This window comes from Lytechinus variegatus, chromosome 1 (genome assembly GCF_018143015.1).
Source record: "Lytechinus variegatus isolate NC3 chromosome 1, Lvar_3.0, whole genome shotgun sequence".
Lineage (NCBI taxonomy): Eukaryota > Metazoa > Echinodermata > Echinoidea > Temnopleuroida > Toxopneustidae > Lytechinus > Lytechinus variegatus.
Genome location: NC_054740.1, coordinates 9,510,593 through 9,534,737, shown reverse-complemented (window position 1 = coordinate 9,534,737; position 24,145 = coordinate 9,510,593). Strand labels below are relative to the sequence as shown.

Sequence of the window (24,145 nt, the reverse complement as noted above, 5' to 3'; positions counted from 1 at the left end):
AATAAGTTGAACAAAAGTTGTTAGAACGTTTGAACAAAAGATGTTAGAGCCAGTGACGGGCTTAAAACTTGAAGCAGCGTGTTTTTAGTGTATAAAACAATTCTTGAGCAGTCAGTTACCGGTTCATCACAACATCAATTAATGCAACCAGTCAATCAATTCTATAAATTCTTAACACCATTTGAATAATGATCTGATCTCATACGTTTCTCCAACTCCGTGTTGGATTCGATTGGAAAATCTCTTCTTTTGTAGTTTTCCCAAGTGAGTTGTTTGTGTTACAGCATTAGTTGATCTAACATTGTGCTTGACTCTTTACACGCTATTGAAAAATCAATACGCGTACCCGCCATCCATTATTCCCACAAAAATGTGCCAATGCATGGCGTGCCATGTTTCTCTTTATAGCTATAGACCTACTGCCTATACCTTAAATGGCTCCGTCAGGCTGAAAATAATATGATTTTAACAGATCAGAGAAACAGAACGCTTGTAATCATAATCAATAATGGACAAGGAATAACAAATTTAAGTCATTTTAACCTTTGCATTTTTTCTTCGGTGAAACCATGGGCCTATGCAGGTCCATAATGCAATTGACAAGCTGATGATAGAAGAATTATTGAAAATATATCTCGGATTGACAACTGATTTAATGTATAAAAGAGAAAGTGCTGCAACTTTAATGTATATGATTGTCATTCTCACATGCATCAAAGTATGAAACAAAATAAAAAGGGTCATGATATCAACCAACCTTTTCCATAGCCCTTTTCATGACGACGTGCATATATATATGTTTTCACAAACTATTTCCAAAATACTTTGTTATCTGTTATCAGATTTTTGTGAAATTTCAGCGTTTCAATGTGAATTCTACTCTAGTTAAACAGTTATGTTATTCTCAGCCCCGATAATAATGATCTTCCCCTCCCCCACTGTCTCTATCCAAGAGATGGGCTGACTTTATTCATACCAAATTCATACGAAACATCGATAAAAAATGTCACAAGTGATATCTTCTTTATTTGAGCAGGTGAGAAATATCAGTTTTTAATCAAAAGCACTGATCAAAATCAATTTGGTGGAGTTTGAAGAATACTCGCAAAACAAGTTTCGCAGGAGAAATCTCATTGGACGTTCGACGAATGACCAACCAGAGAAGTTCTGACGCCAAACGCATACTGTAAACGCTGTTATTTTCGCGGGATTAATTTTTCGCGCTTGGCGGCTTCACAACATATTCGCGGGTTTTTAAATTCGCGCTGCACACTCCATAGTCACAAAGTAACTTCCTTCTTGCCATCTTTGAATGGTTTTAATTAAAATATCAGCAACGAAATTGTATTTTCTGATCATAATTTCAGCTCTAGGGCGGCATAATTCAGCATTGTTTTGATCTAATTATGAGCTTTTGTGACATTTAGCGCAACTTTTCTTCGAGGGGCGGACATTGGGAAAGGCAAAAGGAGGCGATGCTAGCTGCTGGCCTTGTACGGACGGCCGAGCACCGGGTAAGGATCGGGGGGATTACGGCTATTCAAAGTGCATGGGATCAATCAACAAACACAGGCGATCGACCCAACGTCTTAAAAACTAAACAGATCTAAACACTCACCAATCAAACAGCAAAAGCAATTTATATTGCAACCAAAATCATAATTAAATACCGATCTGCGACTGTTAAAAAAAATGATCGCATTGCTTTTTAGAAATTCTCGCGATGCACAAGATATTGGAGCTCAAGCTTGCTTGCGTAAATGCCGCCCTCTTTAGATCAGATCATGCAATCTCTTTGCCATAACGATACACGCAATTGAACCGCGTTTCGAAACTTGACGCTCATAAATTCGCGTGTTTTTAAATTCGCGCTCGCCGATCTTGCCGCGAAATGCGCGAAAATTTCCACACCGCGAATATTTCCACTTTTACAGTACTGAAAACTGTGTATTAATTGTGCGTGCCTTTGGTACTGGTGCGTGCATAAGCAGTGGCATGCCGCTTGTACTGCAACACTCTATTTCGCATAGTACACGCGGTATATCGCGCATTTATTCACAATTTTGATGGAGACGACGAGAATTGGAACGAGTTTGTGGATATGAATTTGGAATATACTCTCCCAAATAACAGGATGAATCATATTTAAAAGGTAAGATGATATGATTTCGGATTATTCTTTCCGATAAGTTTTCATGATATACATTTTTCAACTGTAAAAACCAAAATGTTTAATAACAACCGAATGTCGGACCCGCACTATCTGGTGCCAAAATGCTTGGAGACTCCACGACATTGAAGTGGTGGTACCGCTGGTAGTCCGGGGCGGTAAACCGTGGATATTGGTATCGCACGAGATGCGACGTGAACTTGCTCATATTTTGGAGTACGGTGGATGTGTTGAAATAAAATGTTTATTCCTGTGTCTGGAAATGCTTTTATTATAATCTTGTGATGGACGTCGATTTGTTAATGTATGCCTGCACTTGTGAATGGGTAAATGGCCATGGGTGATTTCAAGTCCGGTGTTGGCTTCGGTGTTGGTGTTAGTGTTGAAATTTGGATTGCTTTCCCTGGCTCTAAAACTTATTTCAGAGTTTGCAAAACTGATCCAGTTCACACTATTAACACCTCAACAACTAGTGACTTACTTTTCAGGAGCATCTTCATAATATGTTTGGTGTTCTATAAATTGTGTAAAAATTGACCTAACACCAACACCGTACTTGAAATCACCCATTGACATTGTAGATCTATTGTCATGTGACAAATATGCAATAACTATTGATATACAATTCATTGTGGTTTCCACTTTCACAATAATGCCGAAACTCAAAAGGTCAAGTTTAATATTATGACAAAATATTACTAGCTTGTGACCCATGTTGCAATATATATAGGTGAACTTTTTGTATATTTGGATCTTCAGCTCTTCATAAAATTACAAACTAATTATTTCTTTTCAAATTTTAAATGAATATCAGGTAGTAGGCCCCTATATTATTAATCATTTGTTGTCACTTTTGTTTTGTACAATGTAGGTTGTTCTTAATCTATGTGTAAATTTAGTTGACTAATACCCTTTTCATAAACCCATCCTCCAATTAGCTGCCTAAGAGTAATGCAGATAATTCAATAAAAATTGCGTTCACAAACTCCGAAAATAATCCGCACTATTTTTACGAGCGCCCGTTCTGAAAAAGGCGGATAATCATCATGACAACTGGACACGCCCCCTCCGATGCAGTGGTGTTGGAAAAGGGTGACCTTGTGACCGCACCATGGCAATTATCCGCATTATTTGGAAATGCGTTCATAAAGTCAAAATCTGGTCCCGATGCTGCTATTATGCGGATAATAGCAGCATCAAAATAATGCGGATAACTCTGTTCCTCCTCCGATTTTACTACCAAATTATGCTGCTATTAGCCGCATAATTGGGTTTATGAAAGGGGTATCAGTCTGAACTTTTCAGAAAATAGATTCGATAATGTAGGTCTACATGATAAATTATTGAGTTTGAAGATATTTGTATTTCACTTTAACTTATTTCAAACATGTTTTTGCTTTGTTGATAAATAATCGAAGTGTTTAAAGTTCTAAAAAATGGATTGAAAATCATATTTTGTTTTTAAGGTTAAAAAAATAAACAAATCCCAGTGAAAATTGATAATTGAGAAAGAACCTGCAACAAAATGTTTAACTTTAAAGTGCAAATATAGGAGATACTATATTGTCTCACCTGCGAAGCAAAGTGAGACTATAGGCGCCGCTTTTCCGACGGCGGTGGCGGCGGCGTCAACATCAAATCTTAACCTGAGGTTAAGTTTTTGAAATGACGTCATAACTTAGAAAGTATATGGACCTAGTTAATAAAACTTGGCCATAAGGTTAATCAAGTATTACTGAACATCCTATTAGAGTTTCATGTCACATGACCAAGATCAAAGGTCATTTAGGGTCAATGAACTTAGACCATGTTGGAGGAATCAACATCAAAATCTTAACCTGAGGTTAAGTTTTTGAAATGTCATCATAACTTAGAAAATATATGGACCTAGTTCATGAAACTTGGACATTAGGTTAATCAAGTATCACTGAACATCCTACATGAGTTTCACGTCACATGACCAAGGTTAAAGGTCATTTAGGGTCAATGAACTTTGGCCGAATTGGGGATATCTGTTGAATTCCCATCATAACTTTGAAAGTTTATGGATCTGATTCATGAAACTTGGACACAATAGTAATCAAGCATCACTGAAAATTTTGTGCAAGTTTCAGGTCTCATGATCAAGGTCAAAGGTCATTTAGGGTCAATGAACTTTTGCCGAATCGGGGGTATCTGTTGAATTACCATCATAACTTTGAAAGTTTGTTGGTCTAGTTCATTAAACTTGGACATTAGAGTAATCAAGTATCACTGAACATCCTGTGCGCGTTTCAGGTCACATGACCAAGGTCAAAGGTCAATGAACTTTGGCCGAATTGGGTGTATCTGTTGAATTACCATCATAACTTTGAAAGTTTATGGATCTGATTCATGAAACTTGTACATAAGAGTAATCAAGTATCACTGAATATCCTGTTCGAGTTTCAGGTCACATGATCAAGGTCAAAGGTCATGTAAGGTCAATGAACTTTGGCCATGTTGGGGTTTTTTGTTGAATAACCATCATATCTCTGTAAGTTTATTGGTCTAGTTCATAAAAAGTGGACATAAAAGTAACCATGTATCACTGAACATCTTGTGCGAGTTAGAGTAGTATTCAAAGTCAGCACTGCTACTATATTGAACCGCGTGATGCAGGTGAGATGGCCAGAGGCATTCCACTTGTATTTTAATAATTTTCATGATGAATTAGCACACTGCACATTTTTTATAGGTGCAGTGTCTGTTTGAAGACATTCCAAATGTAGAGAAAAAATATCATTGAACCTCTATAGAAGGCTCTCAATGAGTACTTTAGTGTATACATGTACATGTAGTTAGATTTAAAAACATTCTTTCAGGATTCGGAACCTTTAAATTCGCACACTGTACATGTATGAAGAGTACATTGTAGGTTACATTGTTATTTCAAAGAGTTAGATTTTTTTTTTAATTCATGACAAACCCAAAATAAAAAAGTAGACCTCTTGGGTTCTGTAATATATTTGTTTGTGTCAAAGTTTTAGTCATTTTGAATTTCTTCTTCCATTTCACTTGCCCTTGAGAGAATAAGCCCTTCATCATTATCTCATTGGCTCATTTCATGCACGGACCTATTAAAAAATGTTGGTATCAGGGCTAGAGCATTTCATCAGTGAATGCTTGAGTGGGCCAGCCAAGGAAGTGTAGAGATTGGCTAATGATCCTTGTCATGATGACATTACCAGGTTAACATCATTAAAATGATGATGACCACTGCTCCAACATGGGCCTATATGTACATACATATAGCACAGTTTAATGCTGATCATCAATGCTAGTCCATAAGCCTACTATGTGGGCCTACATGTATTTGAAATACCTGAAAGGTATGAAATATAAGCTTATTTGTGATGTATGATAAGGTCAGGCATGATAATTCTGTGATACCTGTACTACATGTATGTTCAAAGTTCAAACCAAGGGTTATAAGGCGTAAATTGAATTAGTGCAAGGCCATGGACCTATCTATTGATAGGCCTCAATATAATACTTCTTTTGTGGCCTTGGATATTTCTGTGCTCTTTTATGTCCTGCCATTTGTGCTGTAAATGATATAAAATTGGACCCTTTTGAACAGAGGCCTTACAGACCTGTGTATTAGTATGTGATTTCTGGTTTATTATACAATACATACAGTACATGCAGGATGTGTTACTAGTATTGCAAAAGTTGACATATGTGCTTACATGTACAAGTACATGTAGGACTTAATAATGATAACTTAAATGTACCTGTTTTTTATCATAATAACAACATTATCACCTGCAGTTGCTTTTTGAAATGCATCAATTTGTACTATTTTTCTTGAAACAATTGTTTTGGACCTTTTTGTAAATTGTGTATGGATGGCAGAACTTGGATTCTGGAACAACACAAACATCAATCAGAAGTATTTTCATATTTTCGTAAATCAAAATTGGTTCCTGTTGGCCAGCACCTCCCTTCCACCCACCAAACTCTGGTTTTAATTGAGACCTTGTGGGCTGAGATGGAACCCTCTGCCCCTGCAGGAAGTAATCAAACCATTGATGACTTCCTCTCCGGCCTTCCCACTCAGCTGCCTAGGCTTAATTCACACCATCAAATTCTGTTGTATAATATTTTTTTCAAAATCAAAATATTCTGATGAAAAATACCCCCCAAAAGGCCCTGTATAAAATTACAAGTATATAGTTCTAACAAGGTCTTGGAATGTTCACTGTAGGCTTTTAAAACATTGTTCCTCCATGATGGGTTTTATTCTGAAAGGTTACTCTTTACTATTGAGCCTATTGATTGGCAATCTAATGTATGGTAATATGATCATGGGACCATGCTGGATCAACTGGAATTGATCCATGCTTGATCAATTGATTGACCAATTGACCAAATTGACCAAAACAATTTTTCTTTGTGTGTGAATGCCCCAGTCACAATTGTATTGTTGTCCATCATCACCACATTTATGATGTTTTCATTTTGAATCTGATTCAGGAGGTACATGTACATGTAGCAACAATGTACCATTGTAATGTTAAGCTCTGTATTCTCTTGTATTTTTGTTATTAATATGATTTCATAAAAAATCACACCAAATTAAAATTCTTTATAGCAGAAGTATACACTATTATTGAGTCTTGACTCACAATACACATCATGCATGAATATTAATTATTTAAAAAAACACAACATATTAATGTGTGAAACAGCGTTGAAAACATTTTCAGATTGTTTTCGGATGAATGAACATTGTTCAGTTAGTAATTAAAAGAAAACTACTGTTTCATTGAAATGTCAAAGCTAAAATGTGTATCTTGTGTATGCTTGCAGTTGTGTACTATTTTGTAGTACTGTATGTATCAAGTCAATCAAAGATCAGTGTTTTTGTGCTGGTACCTTGTAGATTGAGCATAAATTTGGGCACCTGCAGTGGTTTGTACATGTAGACCTACATGTACATGTAAATGCACTGGCACATCAATATAAACTCTAATCATCTCCTTTTTTCAATTAAAAGTGAAAAGGACACTGACTAAATCTATAAACATGATCAAATAATGTTTTAAGTTATTTTTGGTTTGTAACTTCCTGAAAAATGAAGAATTTGAAAGATTTACAATATATTTGTAAACTGTATTTAAAATTTCAATTTGTTTAAATTGTTTTTATTCATGTGCATTGTACACATCAGCAAACAATTTACAACAAGGTCTTACACTATCTGTTGGAAAAAAAAATAACCACGTTCTTGATGACAGATGCCTTTATGGAGCCATAAAAGGATATTGACCCAGATACAATTGTCATGGTCGATCGGACTTTATAATCATTGCTCCTTTCCAACAGGTCATTTAATTCCTAATGATTTGGATCAGAATCTCTGCATATGGCAGAGTAGGGCACTGTGACAAAATTACGCAAATGTTGGCACTTTTTCCTCAAAGATTTTACTTGGACTGTTGTGTATCATTTTATAAAATACATGTAGGAAATTTGCCAATTATCCCTGGAGTTCATTTTTTTTTTCTTTTTTCTATAATGAAATTAAATCATTCCCTGTCCATTAATTGCCTTGTGCAAAAATTATGTATTGTTTATAAAATGCATATATAATCTGCATGTACCTAAAAATTATATGATGTTATTGTGTTTGTAGTCGAAAGGTACATGTACATGTACTTGTGACTAATAGATTGTTTCCCCACTTTTTTCTCTCCCATTTTGCAGAGACATTGGCTAGCTGTGCAGCAGAGCCAAGCTCCACAGTAAGCACCACTATGGCAGGAGTCAGGTGGCACCTTTGGAAGGGGACAATGGCATTCCTCCTTCTGGTTCTGCAGCTGGGCTTCAGCCTAGTCCTCGGTCAAGACATCCAGTTCACCCGTTCAATATACAATGCCACTATTGCAGAAAACTCTCCCATCAGAACCTTCATCTCCACAGAACAGAAGATGGGCATTTACTTGCCAGACCCATCAGTGACTGTGCGATACAGTTTGCAGGAAAGCGATGTGAGCGACCTTTTCTCTGCCAGACCAGAGGTTGTTGGTGACTTTGCTTTTTTGAGGATAAGGACAAGACCGTGTAGAAACAAAAGCCAGTGTCCCAATTTGAAAGTTAACAGAGAGGTAAGGCCGGAGTATTATCTTACGGTCATTGCACAGAGCAGCTCAGGGGGAGAGAGAAGCTCAGCAACGGCAGAAGTGCACATTGTTGTAAAGGATGTTAATGAGCAACCTCCACTCTTCTTGAGAGGGAACTATGCAGCAACAGTTCGTGAGGACTATCCAGTTTTCTCCAACATTATTCAAGTTGAGGCTCATGATTCAGACAGTGGCATCAATGGAGAGGTATATTATAGTTTCCGCCAGCAGACAGATCAGTTTGCAATCCATACAACCACTGGTGTGGTGTCCTTGACTAGACCTCTGGACTTTGATCAGCGATCAAGTTATGCTCTAACTGTTGTTGCAAAAGACAGAGGTTTCACACCATATGGAGGAGTAGCTCTTACGTCATCAGTGCAGCTGAGGATATATGTTGAGCAAGTCAACAAGCATAGTCCCGAGATAAGGGTTGAGAAGCAACCCACTGTTTCAAGAAACAGTGAGGTAGGGACAGTCTTTGCGGTTGTAGGTGTGACAGATGAAGACGGAGGTGCTAATGGTGAAATCGCATCTTTAGATATCATCGACGGGGACCCTGGTGGGTTCTTTAGAGTTGAGCCATCGTCAACACCTGGTCGCTATCAACTGAAGATCGCTAATTCTCTTCTCACATCCAACCTACCCCATGCTTTTAACGTGACTGTAGCTGCATCAGACAGAGGATCGTCCCCGAGGACCACTTCTCTCGTGGTTGGTGTTGTCCTTGATGGTGCCATGAATTTTGAAGCCTATTTTACCAGTGACTTCTTCAACACCACTATCAGTGAATTAATGCCTGTGAACACCCCATTTCTATCTGTTGCACCCCGGAGCGCTATAGGCAACACTGGTTTCTCTTATGTCATTCAGGATCCATCTCTGCCATTTTCGATAGGTACTCACACAGGGATGCTGTCTGTTGCTGTTGATCTGGACAGAGAGACTACACCAGAATATGATTTCACAGTTGCAGTTCGTAATTCCAAACAGCAAACCATCGCTGATACAAGGGTTTTGGTCATTCTTTCAGATGCAAATGATAACAATCCATCTTTTGAAGAAGAGCTCTATACTGTAGAAGTTGAAGAGAACCGACCGGTTAATTACCAAGTCCTTGTGGTACGAGCAAGTGATCCAGATCATGGAGAGAATGGTTTCATTTCATACAGTATCGCAAACATGAATCCAGTTCCCTTTACCATAGACCACCAAACTGGATCAATAAATACTAGCAAAGTTCTTGACTATGAGACCATGAGGCACCAGTACAGGCTAAGAGTGAGGGCTTCTGATTGGGGAGCTCCTTTCCGAAGAGAAGCAGAAGCTGTAGTTGTCATCAACCTCATCAATCTCAATGACAACAGACCAAAGTTTGAGAAGATCAATTGTGTTGGGGCAATTGCCAAGTCTTTTCCAAGTGGGAGAGCCATTGCATTGATATCTGCCCTGGACTTTGATGATAATAGACCAAGATACTGGATTACGAGTGGAAATGTGAATGACCTATTTAGCATTAATACTCAGTCAGGAAACCTGACTTTGTCTCGCCCTGTAGCAGATTCTGATCCCCTGTTCTATAGTTTGAGAATAGAGGCAAGAGATGGACCAACTTCTGTCAGCTATATGAGAACCAACATGTCGATCACCAACAATGCAAACCCCAATCCTCAAGCCCATGCAAGGGGTTTGAAAGTGACATGCCAGGAAACAGATGTTGCAGAGGAGATTGTCGGGCTGTATGAGCAACTTCAGGCAAGTAACCAAGAGGTTGAACATCTCCCTCCCAACTATGCAGAGTTGTACTCTGCTAATGTGCATGAGCCAGAGTTTGAGACTGGGTTTAGGACATCTGTAGCAGTTCCTGAAGACTCACCTGTTAGCAGCACTGTCCTTACTGTCAATGCTAATGATTTGGATCATGGCTTTAATGGAAAACTTCTTTATGCAATTTCAGATGGGAATGATAAGTCCCACTTCCAAATGGACTTTGAAACAGGTGAATTGAAAGTTCTAATGCCCCTGGATCGTGAAACTCAGAGTGTGTATGATGTAACAGTAAAGGTAGCAGACATGGGTAGGCCCCAGCATACAAGGAAGAGCCCCTTGACCATCACCCTGACTGATGTCAATGACAATGCACCCCACTTTGATCTGAAACAATATGATGTCAATATTCCTGAAGATGCAGAAGTAGGCCTTCGCTTTTTAGCAGTTCATGCTTCTGATCGGGATGAGGGTCGTAATCAAGAAGTGCGTTACAGCATCATCAGTGATTCTCCTTCCTTTGACATTGATATCATCTCTGGAGAGCTTAGCGTTGCTGGGCCACTTGATAGAGAAACCATTCCAATCCATGAAGTTCGAGTTCAGGCAACAGATCTTTCTGATTCACCCCTCTCTACCTCTGTCATCGTCAGAGTATCCCTGGATGACATCAATGACAATCCACCACAATGTCTTCTCCCCGAAAACAAAGTCAAGATCCGTGAAGACCTTCCAACAGGAGCTGCTGTTCTGAGCGTCCAAGCTCACGATCCTGATAACCCTCCTAATGGAACTGTACATTACAGACTTGATAATTCAGGACCCTCGAAGTTCAGCATTGACACTGATTATGGCACGCTCCGCCTGGTGGAAATGCTGGACTACGAGGAGACGCAGCTTTACGAAATTGTAGTCGCCATCCGAGATGAAGGAATACCAGCTATGAGTTCAACATGCCGCATAGTCGTAGAGGTTGTGGATGTTAATGAGAACACTCATGCTCCCGTTTTCCAAAACTATGTGCTGACTGGATCTGTACATGAAGGACATATCAATGACACTGAAGTGATGACTATAACTGCTGCTGATATGGACATGGGTATAGATGGGGAGGTGTCTTACACAATCCGAGATGGAAGTGGACTTGGAAGGTTCAGTATCGACAATGCAGGTTAGTCTATAATTCCTTTCAAGTTTTTACTTTGTGAGCTTGGAAAGTAGCTACAAATAATAGCAAAAATTGTTTGAAAGAGAGAAAAAGGATGATGGGTGTTGCACTTTAATATTTATCCTAACTTATTATGACATTATTTTAAGAGTCATGTGAAATAAATGAAAGAAAAAAAGATTGACTGAGTGTATTGAACTATAATTCATACATGTAGTGTCCATAAATTTTACTGGAGCAAGTATACATGTAGTGAGCGTGAAATGTTGATGAAGTGCGTAGATGTTGGTACCCTGCTAAGATGAGCGAAACTCTCAGAAAGAAAACCCTGACTGCGATTTGTGCAATGTTAATGAAGAAAGAATATTCTAAGCAAAGATGATCTCCCAAGCAGCTGTATGAGTGGTGTAATTTGAGCAGAATGGCATTTTAATCTGATTTTAGGCTATTTCCTGTCGGCAAAATGACAGCTTGGTTTGTCAATGGTCTCATCATTTCTTGGCTCATTAGCGATGAGGAGAAGCTCAAGATGAAATCGACTGTGTTATTGGGTTGAGGTCTTGAGGAGAACTTGAAAGAGTTTGCTCAACCTTTGAAGGATGGTCATGACTTTGATCGACTCTTGGAAAGTGATGGCATAGATCAGCTTTCACTGACCAGAAATATAACAGATTCAAAATTGTCAAACAAGGATTACATGTATGTACTTTTCATTAAAGATAGACATTTGATTATATGGTTGTTGATGCAATTTTCATAATTATTGCTACCCCTCACCTCACTTTTGAATGATATCCAGTTGATTCGGGATAGTACAGGACTACAGGTGTATTAAAATCAAGGTGAAATTTACTTTTGTTTCTGAAGTCACTTCACTTGTAGAACTTTTATCTTTTTGTAAAACATATGCTTTAAAAAACCTTCAAAGTTACATCAGTATGAGCTTCCATTCATCAGTCTGGACTATGTAAGATAGGGTGCAAGGAGCATGCCATGCACACTGCAAGCGATTTATTGCGATATATGCTTTTGTACCTGGGCATTTGCCTCCAGGTACATTTGCATTATAAAGTATTTGTAGTTCATTTTCACGATCAGATTCATCTACTCCCTTTCCATGCTGGTTGGTTCACGATCAATAGGCATATTGTGATGGCAGACTGTCTTGCCAGGTTTCTACCTTTTCATATGCCTTGTACTGTGTGTATCCCCATAAACTCAGAGCCAAGTGCACACATAAATCAATCTGGATCAACACCATTTTAATTCTACCTAGATGGGGGTGTGAGGTTTCACAGATAAGTAAAGAATAATGAAATATTCATACCATCTGCAGGTCAGAAAGAATCAGGCGTCCATTCTGTAAAGACTTGCAATTATGGTCACTTTGCTGTTACCATAGAAACCTTGTCTTTGATTGGCTACTCTTCCATGTTACCATGGTAACAGAGTTTCCCATAACGGTAAAGTAACAATAATGATAATCAAAAATCCAATATTAAATAAATCAGTTCATGGATCATCTACATAGTTAAATTTATATCCATATCATGTGCATTTGAAACCAATTACAGTATATGTACATATACTGTTCTGACTTTAAGGCTTTATAGAATATAGGCATATATTCTATTTTAACAGGCTACGGGGCCTTTAATAGCAGAAAGCATTGGAACATATATCTTGTTTTGGATAATAGATGAAAGTTTGATTGATCCACTGAAATTGCTGACAATCCTTTTGAATTATATTGTTTCATTTTTGTACAGTATATTGAATGCAATTTTGTATAGAAATATTCAGTTTTGATTCAGATATTGCTTTACTTTATTTGAAACTTTTCTAAGAAAAGCTTTTTACTGAACATTGCAGAAGTAACAACATTGTATACTGTACTTTTACATGTAGATGTCAATACTTGAATACTTATACCCATGCTGGTTTGATACATGGAACTATGAATATTAGCCAAAATACCTAAAATATGGAATTAATCCTTGAAATTGGGCGATTGGTAAACATTCATCAATTGAATGCATAACAGGAAATAAAAACATTCTGCCACCAATTCATGCTTCAGAGACACCTTCAACATGAAGTGCATAAAACATGAAAAAAAAACCCTCTTGACATTCCATATGCACCAGTATGTAACCTGGGACAGAGGCATGTCCAATAATTGTGTTTGCATTTGGTATGCGGGCATGCAGCATCTCAAAGCTGAACTTCATGTGACCGCAGCCTACCAGGCTGGTAAGCAGGCGGGCAGGCAGGCAGGGCAGAGTGCTCATGAAAGCAAGGTATAGGAGCACAGTGGCAGCGGGATTATAATTACATACGCTCCAATCAATAGGCCATTGTAGGAAGCGTGCACAGCGGCGTTCTGCAAGTTGAATTCACAGAAGAGATTAATCAATGCATAATGAGATGAAAGCAAATTAGTTTTTCTGGGTGACTGACCCCAAATGATAGTTTTATACTATTTACATGAATCATTCATTTTGTCATAGTTACATTTCATCCCTTCCTGGTAATGAATATAAATCATTTAAAGACCATGCTGTCATATAAACATATACCCTTTTTACACAGGCTAAAATTTCCTTAACCCCGTACTATAGGTGGGGCTAAATTGCCATTTAGCCCCACCTATAGTACGGGGTTAAGCTTAGCTCACTTTCTTTTTACACAGCATTTTTGCAAGTGGGCTAACCCCACCTATAGTACAGGATTATTTGGCCCTGCAAAAAAACAGGGTTAGCCCACCAATTGCGGTGCTAAGAGCAATAGTACGGGGTTAAGATCGCATGTGTAAAACGAAAGTGGGCTAAGCTTAACCCCGTACTATTTGGCCCCACCTATAGTACGGGGTTAAGGAAATTGTAGCGTGTGTACGAGTGAAGTACTTGTACTACGAATGATCGACAAAAACCACTAGTCCGGGGTTAGCGAGTTTCGTGTGTGAAAAGCAAGCATTCCTTATCCGGGGTTAGCAATAACAATTTGGCATGTGTGAAAAGGAAAAAAAAATAGTACGGGGTTAAGGATAGTACGGGGTTAGCGATAGTCCGGGGTTAAGAAAATCCTGTGTAAAAAGGGCGAAAAAGTCTTTAACAAGCAAGCTGGTACAACTATAACTTTGTACAATTATATGTCGGCCTACTGGTCTAATTAATTACAACTCTTATTTTGTTATTTTCCCACATTGTCAAATTGTACATGAAGTGATCAATGAAGCCTTTCCCCCCATACATTTTTGAGAAAATTTTGAAGTAATTTTTGGCCTGTGCATATAGGACATGTACAATTCATATTCATCAACATGTCAAATGATGTGAAATGTTGAACAGGGTTTCCTCAGGAGAAAGATTTGCAATCTGTATTAAAGACAAAAAACCTTGTTTAAAATCATCAACCATCCTTCATTTCTCATCCTATTTTGATGCTTTACCAATTTCATCGATGAATAAAAAAGTATTTACTTGGCATACATTTGTGTTATTAAGATAATAAAACAACATTTATTCAATAATGTTTACATGTATAGGCCTATGAAGGTATTGAAATAAAAACCTAGATAAAAAGGGTGGGGACAGTTGATGAAAACAGAAAGATGAGATAGAGTCAAGAGGATTTTGATTGCTAATGGGAAATATCCATTCCATTAGTTCTTCTTTGTCATCCATGCTTTATAGTTCATTGTACCTTGTTTGACTTTTTAGCCATTTAGATAAAAGCCTTTGCTTCACCGCTAGCTTGATGGTTTTTAAGAGATCTGCAATCCGGAGCGTTGTCATATCTCTTTCAGACGGACGCAGAGAATCCCAACAAGCATTGATTAACATACACTTCAAAATGTTTGGATTTGTCTTCATGACCTTCTTGTGAGGTTCACTTAAATGTTATTTGTAAACCATATTCCATGTTCATGCACAATTTGAATCATTTGTCTTTAAAAACATTACATGTACATCTATGCACAGTAATATAAATAAATTTGTTCACTGAATAGACATTGTGCTTGCTTTCACATTACTCACCCAATGTAAACAAGTTTTGTCAGAGCAAGTCTGCAAATTCTATTTGTTTGATTAAAGTTGTGTCTGAACCCTAAATTAATAAATGCAATATTCATTACAAATAAATGAATATTTCCTCGAGCAAACAGGAGGGTAAAAGAAAAACGCAGAAGAGGATGCGTACACGATTCCTAGAATAGTGACTAGCTTATTGGCCCTCCAGTGGTAAGAGAAAGAGAGAGGATACGGGGGTAAAACGCGGAGAAATTGTCCCAAGATGCACCAGCATTGCTCACAGCAAAGCATGTATGGTGAGTCATCATGTAGGTGGTGTTTGGCATCGATCTGTCTCTGAAAAGAAAGAAGACAAAAGATCCCAACAGTGAAAAGATCTCAAGAACCCCCCCCCCCTTCTCCCTTCTTCCATGCTCAAACTTCTGGACAACTTACTCATACACATGTACATGTAGAAATACAATAGCTTTTGTTCAAGAGCCTAACCCTGGTGTATTGAATCTCCAAAGCCCAGGTTGATCCAATTTCTTTGCCACACTCTCTCATACAACAATTGTGCAACAGAGCACATTTCCCGTCATCTGAATCAAAGAGTGAATACCTCAAAATGATGATGATTCCACAGTAGATCATGTTTTATTGCCAATTTTGCTTTCAGTGTGTAATGTGAAATTGTACCTGCCAGTACTGATTAAATGGAATTGATTGTGGACTTGAAAAGCTCATATGGGTTCAATGATAATGCTTTTTTTCCATGATCATTTGCATGTATGTTTTTCGACTGAAATTATAGATCAGACGGAAGAAAACATTTTGGATGAGATTCATATCATTACCTGATTGCCCGATTGCTACAGCTTTCTCAGGAATTACAAAGATTCATGATTAATTCCATATTTTGTTGATGTCTCGAGCCTCCGGTACATCCTCAGGATGTTCAAGTAATCAATCACAGTTCTTTCTATCTGTCACACAACCATTATTACATCCAGAAAAGTGAGATGAATATTGAATACGTAGCAAAATTTACATTTTTTAACCAGATAAGTCTCCAAGAAAGTCCATATTTCATATGCGTTGGGAATGGGCTTCAATGTAAAATAAATCCTAACCACCCCCCCCCCACAATGGATCTGTATCCATCCTTCCATCCCATCCATAGCCCTGTCCTCTTAACCCTCCTCCATGCATCCTCAAGAGTCCATGTCAACCAGGTCCCCTTTTCGTGCCCCTTTTGCCCCTCTACTTTCCACCTCTCATTGTTACTCAGTTTTTAAAGTGGCTCTCCTTTGAGAATGAAGCTTTGAGATGTGCAAGGTGCATTTCAGGGGGGGGGGGGCAAAAGAGCAGCTCAAAGGTAGGCAAATGTGTGCTCGCTTCATCAACATAATGGCCAATGTTGTTTCTCCACAGGGTCTATTCTATTGTTTGTATTCTCAGGAGGTTAACACATTCACAACCGACCAAAGCACACCAGTAGCGGTTGCTTGTAATGCGATGAAAGTTTGTTTTCAATGAAATAGGGATGGACTGTTGTTCAGCAAGAAGGCTGCAAAAATATGGTGTTGGGTCCTAGAAAGGACCTAGCCAAAAGTGCAAGTTTTGGGTTTAAATCCAAACTGTGTATTGCAGATCGTTCTGTGTATGTACAGAGTGTAGGTATGAAATGGATTCTGGAACAAAAACAAATGCAATTTTGGTTGCTTTAAAAGGGGAAAAAATGTGTTTTGAGTTGTACATAACCACATTTGGATGTTAAATTAGTCATAATCGCTATCTGCGCAGACAAAGACGTCACATAGCCAAATTACATAGAATCCTCCAGCTGAGCTTGCATTGACTAAACCAAAATCCACCACATGTGAGTAAAGAACAAATACACTCTTTGCCCTCCCATGTTTGTCTTAGAATTCAGCCATGTACAAGTAATAGAGAAGTAATTTACAGCCTTGAGAGGCTTTTTATACCAAACCCTATCACACTCTATGCCCAATATTATATGGAGGCCATGTTCATATTGTTCTGCATCCTTCGCCAAATCGCTGTGATTTGTTTGAAATCACCACCGTCCTTTTCCTCAAAAGGAGCAGGAATGCACACTTCTCAAGGTTTTAATTCAAGTAGAACTGCTTTTTGCAGATTAAATTGAAATTATTTGTTTGCAGATCTATGAAGAACAACACAAACTGAATTTTGAAAAAAACGTGTGATGGCTCTATCTTCTTTTATAGGAGACAAAGCCTATTTGTATTATAACTACATGTATATTCAACACTTCTATTGCTCCCATTACTTTTCCCTTTTAAATGTGGAATGACTTAATATTGCTATGTACGACAGATACATGTAAGTATTTCATTATTTTTTACCCCCCCCCCCTCCGAAAAAATTTGATATTTTAGAAGAATAGCCCCTCATATCATAGAAAAATATTGATGTTTCTCTCCACTTTGATATTCAAGCAAACAATCAGATAATAAATACATGTATCTGATACCAATAACATCCAGAGAATTTCCAATAGTCTTAAAAACATATGTATACACAATGAATATTTTATATAGGCCCGTGTATGAAATGTTCTGATTGTAATAAAGGAACTGTTTGTAAACCAATACTTCAAAATTGCAATTCATGACAGAAAAAGACATATATTTAGGTCTATATTCAGAATTTTTTTTGGATGTTTTATAATAGAAACAAAATCATAGCAAGATATGAACATAGCTAGTAAGTGTAATGAGCTGAGATTGGCATCCATGGAATGTTAGCTATAGTTTACCCTCCTACATCATTGGTGATAAGGTTCATTCATTTACACCTCAACAATAGTCTACACACATATTCTTGTTTTCATTTAGTACACAAGTAGTAAACTATGTAATCTGAAATCTGAAATAATTGAACTATTTGTATAACTAAGCATGGAGTTATAAAACATGGTATAACTATAATATAAAATTTGAAATAATTGAATTGCTGAAGAATGTGGGTCTCTTGTGTAATGTTTTGTCAAATAACCCTTTGTTTATATTCTAGTATATTAAAATGGAGTCTACCATTCCCCTTTTAGTGTGCTGTACGATAAAGATAGCAAGTTGTGTTGTGATGAAGAAGATGCATTGTGGGGGTCGTAAAGTGAGCGTGTAGTATTGATCCGAGGATTTCTGATGGTCGGTTCTAGCTTATTATTTTCATTGCTCAATCTGGCATGCTCTAAACTTGACCCGGGTCACAGCGGTGGGTAGGATGGTGGATAATCAAGTATTCCAGAGATGGAAAGAGATGGAATGTAATATTCAGGGCTTTAGGATCGGACGATGCATGCGTTCGTATGTTAGGAGTCCCATAGAAACGTAATCCAATTGTGTTGATTATAATCTAATGAATTTTGGAAATATGAGTAATCATGCAGAAAGGCGCAAGAGAAAAAGCTTCTTATTTCTCATCTTTCATACTGTAATTGTAAATGTACTACTGTATTGGGTCTATACACGTAGTTCAGGGGTACGAGGGAACACTACTGTACCTGTACATTTTTCCAGAGTTTCAAACAGGAGTTCCTTCATTTTCAGAAATATGTTGAAAATTGAAGGCAAAATAACCAGAATTGCATATTCCAGCACATCTATATTATGAGAAGCCTGGTGTCACTATGGCTTTATACCTAATATTCTCATCTTGTTAAACGAGAATGAGCCATGATACTGACTCACTTTACATGGAAATCTTTCATGAGAAGTGATTTAATGTAGATTTGATAGCCTGTTGTGATTTGAAAGATTAACTTTCCAAAATAATCCCAAAGCATACATTTTTGTCTCACCTGAGGTGGCGGCGGCGGCGGCGGCGTCAACATCAAATCTTAACCTGAGGTTAAGTTTTTGAAATGACGTCATAACTTTGAAAGTATATGGACCTAGTTAATAAAACTTGGCCATAAGGTCAATCAAGTATTATTGAATATCCTATTAGAGTTTCATGTCACATGACCAAGGTCAAAGGTCATTTAGGGTCAATGAACTTAGACCATGTTGGAGGGATCAACATCGAAATCTTAACCTGAGGTTAAGTTTTTGAAATGTCATCATAACTTAGAAAATATATGGACCTAGTTCATGAAACTTGGACATAAGGTTAATCAAGTATCACTGAACATCCTGCACGAGTTTCACGTCACATGACCAAGGTCAAAGGTCATTTAGGGTCAATGAACTTTGGCCGAATTGCGGATATCTGTTGAATTCCCATCATAACTTTGAAAGTTTATGGATCTGATTCATGAAACTTGGACATAATAGTAATCAAGCATCACTGAACATTTTGTGCAAGTTTCAGGTCTCATGATTAAGGTCAAAGGTCATTTAGGGTCAATGAACTTTGGCCGAATTGGGGGTATCTGTTGAATTACCATCATAACTTTGAAAGTTTATTGGTCTAGTTCATTAAACTTGGATATTATAGTAATCAAGTATCTCTGAACATCCTGTGCGCATTTCAGGTCACATGACCAAGGTCGAAGGTCAATGAACTTTGGCCGAACTGGGTGTATCTGTTGAATTACCATCATAACTTTGAAAGTTTATGGATCTGATTCATGAAACTTGTACATAAGAGTAATCAAGTATCACTGAACATCCTGTGCGAGTTTCAGGTCACATGATCAAGGTCACAGGTCATGTAAGGTCAATGAACTTTGGCCATGTTGGGGTTTTTTGTTGAATAACCATCATATCTCTGTAAGTTTATTGGTCTAGTTCATAAAAAGTGGACATAAGAGTAACCATGTATCACTGAACATCTTGTGCGAGTTAGAGTAGTATTCAAAGTCAGCACTGCTGCTATATTGAACCGCGTGGTGCAGGTGAGACGGCCAGAGGCATTCCACTTGTTGTTAAATTAAATAGGTTTGGTATATTTTTCTTATTCATATACATGAACGCTTAATTTACCTGCCAGTGTTCGTTAGCTCTCTCTTTCTCCTTCCTGCCATTCTCTATTACAGATGGCATATCCATCTTTTGGGAGGTTCAAGTCTAGTGCTAGAATCTGTTGTTCCCTTATTTTGAGTTTAAATCCCTTTCTGAACAGCAAGGGGTTGCCAGGATAGGTTAACAACAAGACAATCTAAAACCGAAAGATTGACAGTCTGGGTGATGAGAAAGGCTGAAAATGACATGTTATTGATGAAACTACCGGGTAGTTTTAAATGGCTATAGGCCTTGGGCAAGTATCAGGGATGATATTTAAAATCAAAGTACATGAACATGTAGGCCTACATATAAATGCTAAAGGAGAAAATTTTCACAACTGTTCCAATACATATTCGAAAAGGCATGAAATGCAGGATAGATTTGAACATAACATTTAGACCTAGCTCTCGGGAATTAACCAGTAATGAGTGGGAAATCACATAATTTTACACAGCAATGCCTATAAAGAGATGACTCTATTGTGAATGTTTCTTTACATTATAGAGAAAATGTATAGAATATTTTGATTGGAATTTACAAAAACAACCCCTTGCACAATAGTGATTTCTTGTTCTGTTGTATGGAATGATCAATGATACACTATAGAGATTAAAAAGAAAAATCAGAGCTCCTTGACCATCCCTTCCCAAGCACCACCATTTTCATTCATCTCAATCCACATATTTGGCAAGAATTTTGTAGTGGAGCGTCAAGAGTCTGAGGGAAACGAGCCCGGTATTCTGGTTAACAAAACAGATCATCAGTTAATTAATTACCAGCATGGCATTCACGTTGGCATACCCTTCTACCCACTTCCGCCTATTCTGTCTCTTTCTTTTTCTCTCCCACCCTGTCTGTCTCCTCTCTTTCTCTTTCTCTCTTTCTCACTCTCCTTTCGTTCTCTTTGCCTCCAACATGTTCTTGAACTAGTCATATTTCTCGGACCATCCTCCACTGTAATGAATGATCTATTATGACAGAACTAACAACAATGTCTCCAGCTGAAGGAACTGTTTTCTCTTCGTAGATTGACAAGAGATGTTTAATGACGCCTGGAGCTATGATTCATCTTCTTATCATTCAGGTCCAATTTAGTGCCCCGCTGGCCTCGTGGTTGCAGCCCGCTAACCCACGGAGCCCTCAATACCTCTTCGTTTCCTTGCCATCCCTAAAGTTTGCTACATTTTGCACGAAAAACCCACTTCCGAGTAAATATAGAGAGCGTAGGGGGAGGAGAACCACCGAATTGGATTATGCATACATGCCTAAATCACTGTCATGGAAGTACATGTATAGGCCCTTCAATGGAGATTAATAAATCATACAAACTACATTGTGCAATGTGATTTTGAATTGTTAGTTGTGGTTGGCCTTTGAATACTTTCAATATTTGCATAGGACATAACATACCACAAATGTATTTTATAATTCCTGCAAGAAATAGTTATCAACATGAACTATGCAGCACTATACCAGTCCCAATATAGGCAGCACTACACAGAGGCTGGCTCTATATTCAGTATTTTAGGTAGAGATTCATATTGAATTAAAAAAATCAATTTCTTTTTATATTTAACAATTGAATTCTCAATGTTTGTCAACAGTGCATTACTTATGAATCCTTATCTCTGCCTTTGATTACTGTACGATATAGGAATAATAAAATGTGACTACTTACATGTACATTTCTTTGCTAAGTTTGAAATGCATTTATGTTGGTTCTATGAAAGAGAATGAGATTGCCTGAATATCTCTGTAGCAGCACCATGGATTCGAAAGGCACATCCTTTAGCCCCTAGATATCGATTTGAAGCAAGAAGGGCGTATGTTTGATTAGATTGAATGCTCTTTTAGTTCCAAACGGACAATCCTGTACTGCGTGGTAAGCTGAAGATGATGGATATGCAATGCTGACAATTGAGCTTGTTTGGATAGCTGGTAGGATGTTCATCTTCGTTTATAATCTCATGTCTCCTTCCTTATGGGTCTTCGGTCCGTTCCGACCCCCTTTCTTTCCCCCATCTGGTAAATGATGAATGATGAAACTTGAAATATGTGTTACAAGAAGACTCATCTTTCCCTAATTCATAGATAAATGCTTGATAATGTCCATGATTTACTGATATTTGGATGAAAGGAAGTAAAGAAAGTTGAACAAGAGAATATATTTTGAGTATCTCCAGGAGAGGAAACCTGATGAGTCATATTATTGGGGATCACTTCATTTACCTACAATATGCCCCAGTTAGGAAACCCACTGTTAAAAGATCCATTTCACCAACAATTTAAGAGTGGTTTCAATTGAAAAATTATGATTCAGAGAGAATTGGATTCAACCAAAATTTAGAAGATGGTGGACATCCTGTTTTTTCATCAGAAAATTACTATTTTATTTGGAAATGCCGCTCTTTTCTCTGCATGTACATTCAACATGAATTTTAGTCCAACAACCTGTCTTTTGTATAGTCCATGACTCCATGGTTTACAATTACCGTGTTTACACATTGACTCGGCTTGCGTGTTGAATCCTCGAGCCGGGTTGAACACTGCGAAGAAGGGATCAGAGATCGCGTTTATACGTACATATAAAAAGGCGAGTTCAACACGGCTCGTGGATCTCGAACGGAAGAAGAATTATGACGTTGCAAATTAAACGCGGGAAATTCACCGCCGGAATCGAATCTTGTCCGTGCGAACAACAACAATGCCAAAAGTGAAAGCGCGCAGTGACCTGGTCAAGAGAGTTCGACACGGCTTTCTTTTTACACACGAAAAAATTGCCGGGTCTGACTCGGCTCGCGGGTTGAAACCTACGATTTTGGCGGATCAAAAAAGCCGTGTTCGACACGGCTCGCGGATCACACTGATCGCGTTTACACAGCATATAATTGCCGTGTTGAGCACGGCTCGCGTGTCGAACTCCCGAGCCGTGTCACTGTGTAAACATGGTATACAATATGAAACCGGCTCAGGAAATATCACCCGTGACCTAGGTAGGCATTTTGCATTCCAAACATCCACTGCACATCAAACCCAAAGGCTTGAAATAAATCCTGCACTGGGACAAATTTTGGAGACCTTTTGAGGGAGACCCTTATCGATTTTGGGATAGAAAAAGGCAGTTGCCAGGAGATGACTGCAAATACTTGAATTGGCTCCTCTCTCATCTAGGGGTGACCTTTTCACGTTATATACTGGTGCTTAGCATTGTAGATTTGCCGTAGTATTGGAGGCATCGCCAGGCAGATGAAATTGAGCACATGAAAGAATATTCTGTGCGGCTGAGTGATGGGACAGGGAGGGAGGGAAATTGTTTTTAAGAGAGATAGGGAGAGAAAGGGGAGAAAAGAGAATGGGACAAAAAGGAAAAGAGTGAACAAGCCAGGGGTGGGGTAGAATGGATGGAGGGGAAGGAATGGGGAGGGAGAGAGAAATGGGGTGAGGGAGAGACTTTTTTTGGGGGGGTTTGAGTAGGACTCAATCAGGAGACTTAAAAAATTGGTTTGTACATTGTTGGCAGATGGGGGGGGGTGGGCACACTGGAAAATGAAGAAGAGTACAACATGACACGAAGAAAGGAGGAATAAGGGGATAATTCGAGGTAGGCAGCATGGTCAATCCAATTGCGACATTTACTCTTTTGAATGTTCAAGGAGTGCAATTTGCATGTACACAGACACATAGGCCTACTTATTTTTCTTTTAGATTTCATACATGTTATTTATACTCAGTCATACATTTTATGGTATCTTTTACGTCACGGGACCCTGGACTGATATTTTTTCCCTTCTGTATCCAGTTTAATTAAACATGTGAAGGATTGCACAAGTCATTGCAGGTGTTTTCATCTCTTGGAGATCAATCTTCTTTTATTCGCCTGTCAGCCC

The 24,145-nt window shown here is 38.2% G+C and overlaps 1 protein-coding gene across 1 annotated transcript; it reads left to right on the top strand.

Annotated features, from left to right (window-relative positions):
- The first annotated feature begins 1,989 nt into the window (after positions 1-1,989).
- On the top strand, positions 1,990-13,811 carry LOC121423369 (protocadherin Fat 1-like). Its single transcript, XM_041618744.1, has 2 exons — positions 1,990-2,152; positions 7,901-13,811. The coding sequence occupies exon 2, from the start codon at positions 7,951-7,953 to the stop codon at positions 11,257-11,259; it is 3,309 nt and encodes a 1,102-aa protein (XP_041474678.1). The 5' UTR covers positions 1,990-2,152; positions 7,901-7,950; the 3' UTR covers positions 11,260-13,811.
- The last annotated feature ends 10,334 nt before the right edge of the window (positions 13,812-24,145 follow it).